Source organism: Cherax quadricarinatus, chromosome 35, assembly GCF_038502225.1.
Source record: "Cherax quadricarinatus isolate ZL_2023a chromosome 35, ASM3850222v1, whole genome shotgun sequence".
NCBI classification, from domain to species: Eukaryota; Metazoa; Arthropoda; class Malacostraca; order Decapoda; family Parastacidae; genus Cherax; species Cherax quadricarinatus.
In genome coordinates, this window is record NC_091326.1 from 12931226 (window position 1) to 12945287 (window position 14062).

Below are 14062 nucleotides of genomic sequence, written 5' to 3' on the forward strand. Positions count from 1 at the left end.
AGACAGACATGAGGCACTAAACTACAGACCTGTATCACTAACGTGTATAGTATGCAAGGTCATGGAGAAGATCATCAGGAGGAGAGTGGTGGGGCACCTGGAAAGAAACAAGTGTATAATTGACAACCAGCACGGTTTCAGGGAAGGAAAATCCTGTGTCACAAACCTACTAGAGTTTTATGATAAGGTGACAGAAGTAAGACAAGAGAGAGAGGGGTGGATCGACTGCATATTTTTGGACTGCAAGAAGGCCTTCGACACAGTTCCTCACAAGAGGTTACTGCAAAAGCTAGAGGATCAGGCACACATAACAGGAAAGGCACTGCAATGGATCAGAGAATACCTGACAGGGAGGCAACAACGAGTCATGGTACGCGACGAGGTGTCAGAGTGGGCGCCTGTGACAAGCGGGGTTCCACAGGGGTCAGTCCTAGGACCTGTGCTGTTCTTGGTATATGTGAACGACATAACGGAAGGGATAGACTCAGAAGTGTCTTTGTTTGCAGATGATGCGAAGTTAATGAGAAGAATCAAATCGGACGAGGATCAGGCAGAACTACAAAGAGACCTGGACAGGCTACAAGCCTGGTCCAGCAACTGGCTCCTTGAATTTAACCCTGCCAAATGCAAAGTCATGAAGATTGGGGAAGTGCAAAGAAGACCGCAGACACAATGTAGTTTAGATGGCCAAAGACTGCAAACCTCACTCAAGGAAAAAGATCTGGGGGTGAGTATAACACCGAGCATATCTCCTGAGGCACACATCAATCAGATAACTACTGCAGCATACGGGCACCTGGCAAACCTACGGATAGCGTTCCGATACCTCAGTAAGGATTCGTTTAAGACTCTGTATACCATCTACGTCAGGCCCATACTGGAGTATGCAGCACCAGTTTGGAATCCACACCTAGTCAAGCACGTCAAGAAATTAGAGAAAGTGCAAAGGTTTGCAACAAGACTAGTCCCAGAGCTACGGGGATTGTCCTACGAAGAAAGGTTGAGGGAAATCGGCTTCACGACACTGGAGGACAGGAGGGTCAGGGGAGACATGATAACGACATATAAAATACTGCGCGGAATAGACAAGGTGGACAAAGACGGGATGTTCCAGAGATGGGACACAGACACAAGAGGTCACAATTGGAAGTTGAAGACTCAGATGAATCAAAGGGATGTTAGGAAGTATTTCTTCAGTCATAGAGTAGTCAGGCCATGGAATAGCCTAGAAAGGGATGTAGTGGAGGCAGGAAGCATACATAGTTTTAAGGCGAGGTATGATAGAGCTCATGGGGCAGGGAGAGAGAGGACCTAGTAGCAATCAGCGAAGAGGCGGGGCCAGGAGCTGTGAATCGACCCCTGCAACCACAAATAGGTGAGTACAAATAGGTGATTACACACACACACTCACACACACACACGACTGACGACACTGGAGGACAGAAGGATCAGGGGAGACATGATAACTACATACAAGATACTGCAGGGAATAGACAAGGTGGACAGAGATAGGATGTTCCAGAGAGGGGACACAGGGACAAGGGGTCACAACTGGAAGTTGAAGACTCAGACGAGTCACAGGGACGTTCGGAAGTATTTCTTCAGTCATAGAGTCGTCAGGAAGTGGAAGAGCCTAGCTAGTGAAGTGGTGGAGGCAGGAACCATACATAGTTTTAAGAAGAGGTATGACAAAGCTCAGGAAGCAGAGAGGGAGAGGAAATAGTAGCGAGCAGTGAAGAGGCAGAGCCAGGAGCTGAGTCTCGACCCCTGCAACTACAATTAGGTGAGCAATTAGGTGAGTACACACACTCACAAGGAAAAAGATCTTGGGGTGAGTATAACACCAGGCACATCTCCTGAAGAGCGCATCAACCAAATAACTGCTGCAGCATATGGACGCCTAGCAAACCTCAGAACAGCATTCCGACATCTTAAAAAGGAATCGTTCAGGACCCTGTACACCGTGTACGTTAGGCCCATATTGGAGTATGCGGCACTAGTTTGGAACCCACACCTAGCCAAGCACGTAAAGAAACTAGAGAAAGTGCAAAGGTTTGCAAAAAGACTAGTCCCAGAGCTAAGAGGTATGTCCTACGAGAAGTTAAGGGAAATCAACCTGACGACACTGGAGGACAGGAGAGATAGGGGGGACATGATAACGACATACAAAATACTGAGAGGAATTGACAAGGTGGACAAAAACAGGATGTTCCAGAGATGGGACACAGCAACAAGGGGACACAGTTGGAAGTTGAAGACACAGATGAATCACAGGGATGTTAGGAAGTACTTCTTCTGCCACAGAGTAGTCAGGAAGTGGAATAGTTTGGGAAGCGATGTAGTGGAGGCAGGATTAATACATAGCTTTAAGCAGAGGTATGATAAAGCTCACGGTTCAGGGAGTGTGATCTAGTAGCGACCAGTGAAGAGGCGGGGTCAGGAGCTGCAACCTCAACTAGGTGAGTACAACTAGGTGAGTACACACACACACACACACACGGGGCGCCAGGAGCTAGGACTCGACCCCTGCAACCACAAATAGGTGAGTACACACAAAAAGGAGACAGAAAAGAGACCCTAAATTACAGACCAGTGTCACTGACCTGTATAGTATGCAAAGTCATGGGGAAGATTATCAGGAGAGTGGTGGAACACCTGGAACGGAACAAGATTATAAATGATAACCATCACGGATTCATGGAAGGCAAATCCTGTGTCACAAATCTTCTGGAGTTCTATGACAAAGTTAAAGAAGTGCGACACGAGAGAGAGGGGTGGGTTGACTGCATTTTCTTGGACTGCAAGAAGACCTTCGACACAGTTCCTTACAAGAGACTAGTGCAGAAACTAGAGGATCAGGCGCGTATAACAGGAAGGGCATTGCAATGGATCAGAGAATACCTGACAGGGAGGCAACAACGAGTCATGGTACGGGATGAGGTATCACAGTGGGCACCTGTGACGAGCGGGGTCCCACAGGGGTCGGTCCTAAGACCAGCGCTATTTCTGGTATATGTGAATGACATGCTCGCAGATGATGTGAAGTTAATGAGGAGAATTAAATCAGATGAGAACCAGACAGGACTTCAAAGAGACCTGGACAGGCTGGGCACGTGGTCCAGCAACTGACTTCTTGATTTCAACCCTGCCAAGTGCAAAGTCATGAAGATCGGAGAAGGGCAAATAAGACCTCAGACAGAGTATAGACTAGGTGGCCAAGGACTACAAGCCTCACTCAAGGAGAAAGATCTTAGGGTGACCATAACACCGAGCATGTCTCCGGAGGCACACATCAACCAGATAACTGCTGCAGCACACAGGCGCCTGGCAAACCTGAGAACAGCGTTCTGGTACCTTAGTAAGGAATCGTTCAAGACACTGTACACTGTGTACATCAAACCCATACTGGAGTATGCAGCTCCAGTTTGGAACTCACACCTGGTCAAACACGTCAAGAAATTAGAGAAAGTGCAAAGGTTTGCAACAAGGCTAGTTCCGGAGCTCAGGGGAATGTCCTACGAAGAAAGGTTGAGGGAAATCGGACTGGCGACACTGGAGGACAGGAGGGTCAGGGAAGACATGATAATGACATACAAAATACTGCGTGGAATAGATAAGGTGGATAGAGACAGGATGTTCCAGAGAGGGGACACAGAACAAGAGGTCACAAATGGAAGCTGAAGACTCAGACGAGTCACAGGGATGTTAGGAAGTATTTCTTCAGCAATAGAGTAGTCATGAAGTGGAATAGACTAGCAAGTGATGTAGTGGAGGGAACCATACATAGCTTTAAGAAGAGGTATGACATGGCTCAGGAAGCAGAGAGAGAGAGGACCTAGTAGCGATCAGTGAAGAGTCTCGACCCCTGCAACCACAATTAGATGAGTACACACACACACACACACACACACAGTCGTGGAGAAGCATATCAGGGAAAGACTGGTGGAGGACATCCTGTGTCACAAACCTACTGGAGTTTCACGACAAGGTGACAGAACTAAGCCAGGAGAGGGAGGGATGAGTAGACTGCATTTTCTTGAACTGTAAGAAGGCTTTCAACAGAGTTCCAAACAAGAGATTAGTACAAAAGCTAGAGGAGCAGGCAGGAATATCAGGAAAGCATCAGGGAATACCTGACAGGAAGGAAACAACAAGTGATGGTATGTGACGAGGTGTCAGAGTTGGCGCTTATGTCGAGCGGGGTTCCACAAGGGTCAGTCCTAGGGTCGGTGCTGTTTCTGGTATATATGAATGACATAACGGAAAGGATTCAGAAGTGTCCCTGTTTGCAGATGAAGTGAAGCTAATGAGGAGAATTCAAGTGGATAAGGATCAAGTAGGACTACAAACGGATCTGTGAGGCTGCAAGCCTGATCCAACTGGCTCTTGGAGCTTAACCCCCACCAAGTGCAAAGTCATGAAGATTGGGGAAGGCCAAAGAAGACCGCAGATAGAGTACAGGCTAGGGGGCCAAAGACTGCAAACCCTCACTCAAGGAAAATGGTCTTGGGATGAATATAATACCAGGCAGATTTCCTGAAGCTCACATCAACCAAATAACTGTTGCAGCATCTAGGCATCTGGCAAACCTAAGAATAGCGTATCGATACCTGAATAAGGAGTCGTTCAGGATTGTACACCGTGTACGTCAGGCCCATATTGGAGTATACAGAATCAGTTTGGAACCCACATCTGGTCAAGCGCGTCAATAAATTAGAGAAAGTGCAAAGGTTTGCAGCCAGACTAATCCCGGAGCTAAAGTTAAGGAGAGGTGAAGGGAAATCAGCCTGACGACACTGGAGGACAGGAGAGACATGATAACAACATATAAAATACTGAGAGGGATTGACAAAGTGGATAGGGACAGAATATCTCAGAGATGGGACACAATAACAAGGGGTCACAGCTGGAAGCTGAAAACTCACGTAAGTCATAGGGATATTAGGAAGTATTTCTTCAGTCACAGAGCTGTCAGGAAGTGGAAGAATCTGGAAAGTGATATACAGATGGCAGGATGCATACATAGTTTTAACAAGAGATACGATAAAGCTCATGGAGCAGGGAGAGAGTGGACCTAGTAGCGACCAGCGAAGAGGCGGGTCCAGAAGCTGTGAGTCGACCCCTGCAACCACAAATAGGTGAGTACAATTAGGTGAGTACAATTAGGTGAGTACACATACACATACAGAGGGAGTGACCGCTGGGTGTATAAATGTTAAGCGATAAACCTATATGGGTCATTCAGCGCAAGAAGTGGTGGAGGCTTGATTCTCCGTCTGCTGAGAGCCAGACAGACGTACCTATCTGTACTCACATAACATGTCTTCTGCTGAGAGTATAGAGTGACATCAACACGGTTTCCTAAAGTCTTGTATCCTTCAAAGGAACTCCTTGATGCTGATGAAGTACTCTTGATTCAGTGAACTGGAGGTACACTCTCCCTTTCTAGGATCAAGAATGGTTTACTTCCGATCCCTCAGCCGCTGTATACTCTCCAAGACTATAAAATAGTATACACTGTACACCATAATTAAAATACCACTGACGATTAAATTTGGGGCCTCAACTGGCGTAAAGGAAGTTGTCAGTGTGTTTTTATTTCGTCAAGCATTAATGTTGAAGAATTTACATAATAACTCTGTCCGAGCAGCTTCAGGAAATAGTGACCTAAAGAGAAATGCAGAAGATCCATATAACAACTCTTGATTATAGGAACTTAAACTATTCTCTCCTTCCTTGGATTGAACATGATTGCTTCATTTCCCAGCCGTCCCCAACATATGTAATAAAATAGGCTAATATTAACTGATAAGCAGTTTGGTAAATCTTCTTTCAACAAACCGGCCGTATCCCACCGAGGCAGGGTAGCCCAAAAAGAAAAACAAAAGTTTATCTTTTTAACTTTAATAATGTATACAGGAGAAAGGGTTACTAACCCCTTGCTCCTGGCATTTTAGTCACTTCTTACGACACTCATGGCGTACGGAGGAAGAAATCTGTTCCACTTCCCTTTGGAGATAAGAGGAAATAAACAAGAACAAGAACAAGAACTATTAAGAAAATCTAAGAAAACCCAGAGGGGTGTGTGTATATATGCTTCTGTCAGTAGGATTACTAAATTACTTGTGTAGTATATCGTAAGTTGTATCATCCATGTATATATATATATATATATATATATATATATATATATATATATATATATATATATATATAGGATCCCTTCAGCTAGGCTCAGTGGCTAGTTTGTGACGTCACCAGGCTATACCCATGTGAGTAGGGTAGGAGTGGTCTTGCTCTCACTCCATAAGATAAGATAAGATAAGATTTCGTTCGGATTTTTAACCCCGGAGGGTTAGCCACCCAGGATAACCCAAGAAAGTCAGTGCGTCATCGAGGGCTGTCTAACTTATTTCCATTGGGGTCCTTAATCTTGTCCCCCAGGATGCGACCCACACCAGTCGACTAACACCCAGGTACCTATTTGCTGCTAGGTGAACAGGACAATAGGTGTAAGGAAACGTGTCGGAATTTCCACCCGCCGGGAATCGAACCCGGGCCCTCCGTGTGTGAAGCGGGAGCTTTAGCCACCAGACCACCGGGCCACCTCAGGCATACAACTGAACAGGTAGGCTGGGCTGCCCTCCCCTCACAACTGTGCCAATATACGTGTACCAACCGTCCAACGAGTGTATTCCTTACTCCTACATCTCCATTAAGTACCCACGCGACACTTGTACATGCGTAGTGTGACCTAAGTGTAAGTAGAAGTAGCAAGACGTACCTGAAGTCTTGCATGTTTATGAGACTGAAAAAAGACACCAGCAATCCTACCATCATGTAAAACAATTACAGGCTTTCGTTTTACACTCACTTGGCAGGACGGTAGTACCTCCCTGGGCGGCTGCTGTCTACCAACCTACTGCCTAAAATTTGGTAAATACGTACAGGTTAATATTCGTTAACAAAATCTAACCGAGGATAAGAATTATTAACTGTTTTAGACTGTTAACTCGGAAAGAAATGCATGAACAGTAACTCAGTTGAAACAACATTCTTACCGGAGAACAGAGACCTTGTAACACGTTGACAGCTCAGTTTAATAATAATAATAAAAATAATAATAATAATAATAATAATAATAATAATAATAATAATAATAATAATAATAATAATAATAATTCAGTGTATGGAATAAGACTAACCTTACTCGTTGGGGTGGCTGATCAACGGCTGACTTTTGACCCGAGAAGAGGTCATCCCTGGAGTGAGTATGCAACGCTGTTAGGTCAGTCTTTGACTTGACAGAAGTCGCTGCAGCATCAGGAGTGTGCGAGTCATCATGCGACCTTATGATAGGAGAGGGTGGTGTGCGCAGGTCGTCATGTGACCACTGACCTAAGGCATCATGGGCTGGTATGTGTAGGTCATCACGTGACCCTTGATCCATGGGATCATAGCTTAGTGTAAGCAGGTCATCCTGTGACCCCTGACCTGAGGCATCATGTGCTGGTATGTGTAGGTCATCTCGTGATGCACCAGCATCACTGTGTGACGTGCTTGCCAGAGATAGTTCTGTCCTTAGGTGGCGGAGGAAGGTGTCGGAGAGGCCAGAACGTGGATATCGCCAGTGATAATGGAGGTACAGAGTTACTGAACAGCTGCAGCCGGACACCACCTCCAGTAAGCTGTCTAGCTCCACCACCTTGCTTGGGTCACCAGAGATGTCGATGGTTAGCTGGTAGGGACAATCATAGCATAAAAGTCTGGTGGCTGCCTGTACATGCTCATCTGTTACAGTCCAGTAAAACTTTGGAACATATTTCGAGATTTCTTTTGCCAGATTTATGTCAAAGTCAGCCTCCTTCAGCATATTTACTAGATAATCAAATGGCGTGTTTGCCGACTCCTTCAGAAGCTCGACGATCTCCCTGGCGTACTTCTCCATTCCGTCAGGAATTAGAATTTTCACAAGACCAGCTAAATTATAGAGAACATTTCGATATTTGCTGTTATCCAAGGTATTTTTGCAACCTTGGTGAAGTTCTTCAAGAACACTACGTATGGTACGCGGCTTCCCTAGCTCAGTTAATAACAACTTTACTTGGCGACTATGGTAATCTGGTACTTTCATTTGACGGAAAAAGATGTTAAGTTCATTCATAAATTCATCATCTCCTGTGAAAGGAGTTTCTGTAATCAATGATGCCACCCAGTTGGCTGCATAAAAGTCATGAATTCCTTTATGTGGAAAATGTAGCTCACTCACGAGCCCAGATGGAGTTTTGATTGACCTAAGTGTCAAAAAGGCTGAAAATAATTCCTCTGAAGGGAGACCCAACTTGGAACACAGATCCTTTAGTTTGCGAGTAATTTTCAAATCCAGATAAACCTCGCCCCTACTCAGGGAATTTAGTGCTTCTTGATATATGGCACTCAAGAAGTGTTGGCACTTCTCTTCAATCTCTGTGAGTGTCAAATGTTGCGATACGGGGTTGTGTTTCAGTCTTTCATACAACTTCTCCTTCAGAAGATTGTGTATCTCTATATACAGCGTTGTGCTGGAAGTTACACGACTAATCCTCTCGTGTGCTCTGGCCCAGATAAACACTAGAAGCACAAGGTTCAGAGGACTGCTGAGAAAACCTTGCACGTGAGTTGGTGCTTGGTTTATGTACTGTATCAGTGACTTTGTGTCTTGCTGACTCAGGCCTCTCTGTTTCAGCTCCTCGTGGTATACTCCCAAAAAATCCTCCCTCTTCTCATGAGGAATTCCAAGTATTTTTAAGTGTACGATTTTCACTTTACCCGAAGCCATCTTTTGGATATCTTTGATCTTCTCTGGTCTCGTTGTACATACTAAAGATATATTTGTAGAAGTCATGATATGGAGGATTTCGCTAAGGAAATTCTCTGATGACATATTGAGTTCGTCTAACCCATCTATCAAGACTAAAATTTTGAGGCTCAATGCAATATGAAGTAAGTCATTTCTACGAACCTTTGATACTGTCTCAGGCATGTCAGACACTAGCAGCTTTGTGAGGGAATCAGTGAAGGAGTCTCGGCACTCCAAGTGCAGGATGAGGTCGTACTCAGAAAGACCCTTAATGGAGCCGGTGCAAGCGACCCACTCAGAGATGAGAAGCTTAAGTAAGGTTGTCTTGCCACTACCCACACATCCTTCAACAAGCAACATGGAAGGCATCTCCTCGCCTACTGGAGCCACATTAGCAGTCGAGTCACTGTACTCCAATAGATCTTCGTACTTAACTATCGAGCATCTCTTGTTATCGTTATGTTTAAGGAGAAGGCAAATGAATACTGCTTTTACTTGGAGAAAACATTCACTGTCATCTAGGAATGAGACAGGATTGACGTAAATTTTCTTACTGTAAGTTTCTTTTAATTCCTGGACGCCATCAACACAAAGTATTGCTCGGAGGTTGTCAAACAACAGTGAGTGTCTGTATTGATTAATATCGTCCACAGTGAAGGACTGGTCTCTTATGGTGTTGAGGTTGCTGTTTAGTTCTCGTGTGAGATCACTGACTTCAGTGATATCAACGCCGTAAAGATAACCACCAATTTTCATAGTTTTTATTAAGAGGTTTCTTAAGCTTTCTATCTTTTGTACCATTTCCATCTTGGTAGCAAAAAATTCTCCGTGAACCAGGTCATTGCGAGAATTCTTTATACAAGTTAATAAATATTCTAGCTGTGTGACGTCTTCCTTAAGCCACTTATCTTCATTCTCTGGAGCTAAAGAGTGACACGCGACTTGTATTATCTTGTAAAGTAGCGATATATCAAATGTATCGCCAGCGGGATTGGATCGAATCTTTTGCCTTTGGCCTCTGTTAAATTTTTTGTTGTACGTGGTACGAGAGAGACCCACATTATGGATAAGGTACTCCTCAAAAGACTGAGAGGGACTCTTGGTGCATCCCCACCTGAGGATGTTCTGCAGGACAACACGAGCCTCACAGACGTGAGCTTTGTAAATTCTACAGATGTTGTGGTCTTCCGCGTAAATTTTACCTCGACGATTCTGCGCCATTTCTGTAACTTATTCAGTTTAATCCAGCCGGACTCCACAGCACAAGAGAGTTCTGCAACTTATCCGCTCGCCTGTTTGTTCCATAAGTATCTAGACGTTGTTGCCACAAGTGTACATTATAAATATATATTACTCAGTGGCATATTAACCAGGAGGCAATCTTATGCCTATATATAAACACACGTTATTTTTTTTCCTTTTGTCAGGCGGTATGGTAGTCGTCGATGCTTCAGATCATTTCATTATGTAGGTAACACCTTTCATCGTTATGTGGGCAACACCTGTCATCCTTAAGTGGGCAACACCTATCATTATTATGTGGGCAACACCTGTCATCCCTCACGAATGAAGTGTATTCTCTCTTATTTGTCTGGGCGATGCTCCGGTGCAAGGAAGTTCTTCTGTTGATCTTGCCTGTGCTCGTGTTTACTGAAATAAATATTTATAGAATTATGTCCTTATGACATGTGGTTTTCATGTAAGATGTTATCACGTACACATACATAGTACAGCCTATACCATAAAAAAAAACCCAGAGGTAAACAGAAGAATAATAACTGACTACCTTTAATCCTACGCTCGTGGACCACACGAGTACCACCAAAGCTGCAGAGGCGGAGATGAGGACCTACTTACTGAAAATAATAAGTACATATGCAAAGAACTGATTTTTTTCAGTGTGTTTTCATAATCAAACAAGAGACAGTAATAGAAACAGAAAGGAAGAGAACAAGCCACAAGTAACCAGCAAATCTCCAAGCAATAAGCAAGGAGGTTGAGAGATTTTTGGGCAGAACTGTTCTCTTAAAAACAATTGTATCCAACATAGCATCACTTTGGATACTGAAAGAGGTGTCGACACTAAGAAGCAAAGTGCTGGCTATAGAAAGTCTTCACTATAGAACTAGACGCAGATGTCCCAGATACTTACCAAATGACTGCTGTCATTCCTGTCTTCCAAGGAGACGGATAAGAAGCATGACACCACAAACCAGGATCCTCAACAAGTATTTCACGGAAGGGGATGCAAACCATGTTTAGTGAATGAAGACTCGTTGTGTAAACTGAAGAGCAAGACAGGAGTGTCAGACAAGATATTAGCAATGATTAAAGAATACATGATAGACAGAGATGCAGAGACAGGAATGTTCTCGCTGCTATTTGTGGCTGCGTCTTCCTGGTTCACTGCCTCCTACTCTCCTCACCTTTGTCTTGCATGTTCTTTTAAAGCTATGTATGAAGAAATGGTCTTAATCAAAGGAATTAGAACAACCCTTCCGTTCCTCGGATCAAACTTTATTACCTACCCGAAATGTCCAAGCATACTAGTGGCTTTCTTTGTGCCTAACAAGCCATTATTATATATAAACTGCAGTTTGTATACTACACAAAGAAATAAAAATTTTGAATTTTGAATTTCATATGAAGTTCGTAGGTGTTGTATAATTCTTTTTTACGGATTTCTCGATTACCTATAAATACGATAATTGTTCATAAATTTCCTAACAGCACAGCAGGACACTCACCTAACTGTGGTTGCAGGGGTCGAGTAATAGCTCCTGGCCCTGCCTCTTCACTGGTCACTACTAGGTTCACTCTCCCTGCAGCACGAGCGGATGACTGAGGATTTTCCACAGTGAACAACATCAGAACTTCTCGAGTGTTGTTATCAGTTTATACTGACTGTATTCCCGTTTCCTCTTAAACCACATAAGTGAGTGCACTCACACCCTTGCTGAGGCAGAGTGCACTTACACCCCTGCTCAGGCAGAGTGCACTTACACCCCTGCTCAGGCAGAGTGCACTTACACCCCTGCTCAGGCAGAGTGCACTTACACCCCTGCTCAGGCAGAGTGCACTCACACCCGTGCTCATGCAGAGTACACTCACACTCCTGCTCAGGCAGAGTGCACTTACAGACCCCTGCTCAGGCAGAGTGCACTTATACACCCCTGCTCAGGCAGAGTGCACTTACACACCCCTGCTCAGGCAGAGTGCACTTACACACCCCTGCTCAGGCAGAGTGCACTTACACACCCCTGCTCAGGCAGAGTGCACTTACACACCCCTGCTCAGGCAGAGTACACTTACACACCCCTGCTCAGGCAGAGTACACTTACACACCCCTGCTCAGGCAGAGTGCACTTACACACCCCTGCTCAGGCAGAGTATACTTACACACCCCTGCTCAGGCAGAGTGCACTTACACACCCCTGCTCAGGCAGAGTGCACTTACACACCCCTGCTCAGGCAGAGTGCACTTACACACCCCTGCTCAGGCAGAGTACACTTACACACCCCTGCTCAGGCAGAGTGCACTTACACACCCCTGCTCAGGCAGAGTACACTTACACACCCCTGCTCAGGCAGAGTGCACTTACACACCCCTGCTCAGGCAGAGTGCACTTACACACCCCTGCTCAGGCAGAGTACACTTACACACCCCTGCTCAGGCAGAGTGCACTTACACACCCCTGCTCAGGCAGAGTGCACTTACACACCCCTGCTCAGGCAGAGTGCACTTACACACCCCTGCTCAGGCAGAGTACACTTACACACCCCTGCTCAGGCAGAGTGCACTTACACACCCCTGCTCAGGCAGAGTGCACTTACACATCCCTGCTCAGGCAGAGTGCACTTACACACAGGGCCGGATTAAGAAGTCTCCAGGCCCTAGGCTATTCAGATTGGCGGGGCCCCTTTGAGTTACGGGTAAGCGAAGCGACCCCTTCTAGCTTGGGGGTGGGGGGGGGGTCGGTGTGAGCCTGTTTAAGGTCTAATTAAATACATTCTGGCTATTTAGATTAAATTTAATAGGGAAAGTACATCAAGACAACCAAAACCATTTACCAACAGCCATTATAACTATCTTGTTAAATCATGCATTTTAAAGAGAATAAACTCAAGACAGCATAGTATTACTAGATTAGGCTATTAAAGTAGTGACATCATGTACCTATTATATTCAGCATAACCACTACCGCACTATTATTCCCTTTATAAATCACTGACCATTATTGTTATCATTGCATCATGCATAAGACTATCAAATATAAACTCCTTTATTTTAGCTTAAAAAAAAAAAAAAAAAAAAAAAAAAAAAAAATACCTTAGCCCATTATTTTACATTTGTTAAATAATTCAGGTGCTATTTTTTAGCTTAAGACTATTTACTTTGTTTTATACTTAATTCTAACTATAGATTCACTACAAATCTTATGATTACAAGCATTGATCCAGATACCAACCTCTTATTTAATGACTTAAATGAATCAAACAGTTACTGTAATTACTACACTGCAGAACAATCAAAGGCACTTCTCAGTGCCAACAACAACATAACTATCTTTAACTACAATATCAGATATTTAAGCAAGCATTACGATGACCTCATAGCATTACTAAATTCCTTACATGCCAATATGTCCATCATTACACTAACTGAAACCTGGCTAAAGCCTGATACTACAGATGTCTATACCATTCCTGGTTACACAGCCATACACAACTGTAGGCCAGACCAACAAGGGGGTGGCACAGCCATATACTACTCAGACCAACTAGAATGTATCACTAATACTTGCACAAGAGATGAACATGGGGAATATATAATAGCCAAATTCAAATCCAAATACCTACAAAAACCTCTCACATTGATAAACATCTACAGAGTTCCACAGTCAAACATTAGCCAATTTAGTCAAAACCTAGGAAGTATGATAACTGATGCACGCATGAACAAAGATCACTTACTACTCTCAGGTGACTTCAATATAAATCTCCTGCAAGACCAGGACCCACACGTTACTGAATTCACAAACACAATGAGTAACTGTATGTTGCTACCAACAGTAACAAAACCTACAAGAGTTACAGAGACTAGTGTTTCCCTACTTGACCACATCTGGACCAACACCATATCCCCTTTAAAATCAGGCATAATTACAGATAATACCACAGACCACTACCCTACTTTCCTCATAACAACTCTTGGTAAATTAC

General features: G+C 44.2%; 1 protein-coding gene across 1 annotated transcript in view; it reads right to left on the bottom strand.

Annotated features, from left to right (window-relative positions):
* The window catches only part of LOC128695132 (uncharacterized), a 32560-nt gene extending 20841 nt beyond the window's left edge, over positions 1 to 11719 (bottom strand). The window contains exons 1-2 of the mRNA XM_070091395.1: positions 11587 to 11719; positions 7206 to 10489 (exon numbers count right to left, since the gene is read on the bottom strand). Coding sequence (XP_069947496.1) covers positions 7206 to 10060 — 2855 coding nt within the window. The 5' untranslated portion in view covers positions 10061 to 10489; positions 11587 to 11719. The remainder of the gene's footprint in view (positions 1 to 7205; positions 10490 to 11586) is intronic.
* Positions 11720 to 14062: the final 2343 nt, after the last annotated feature.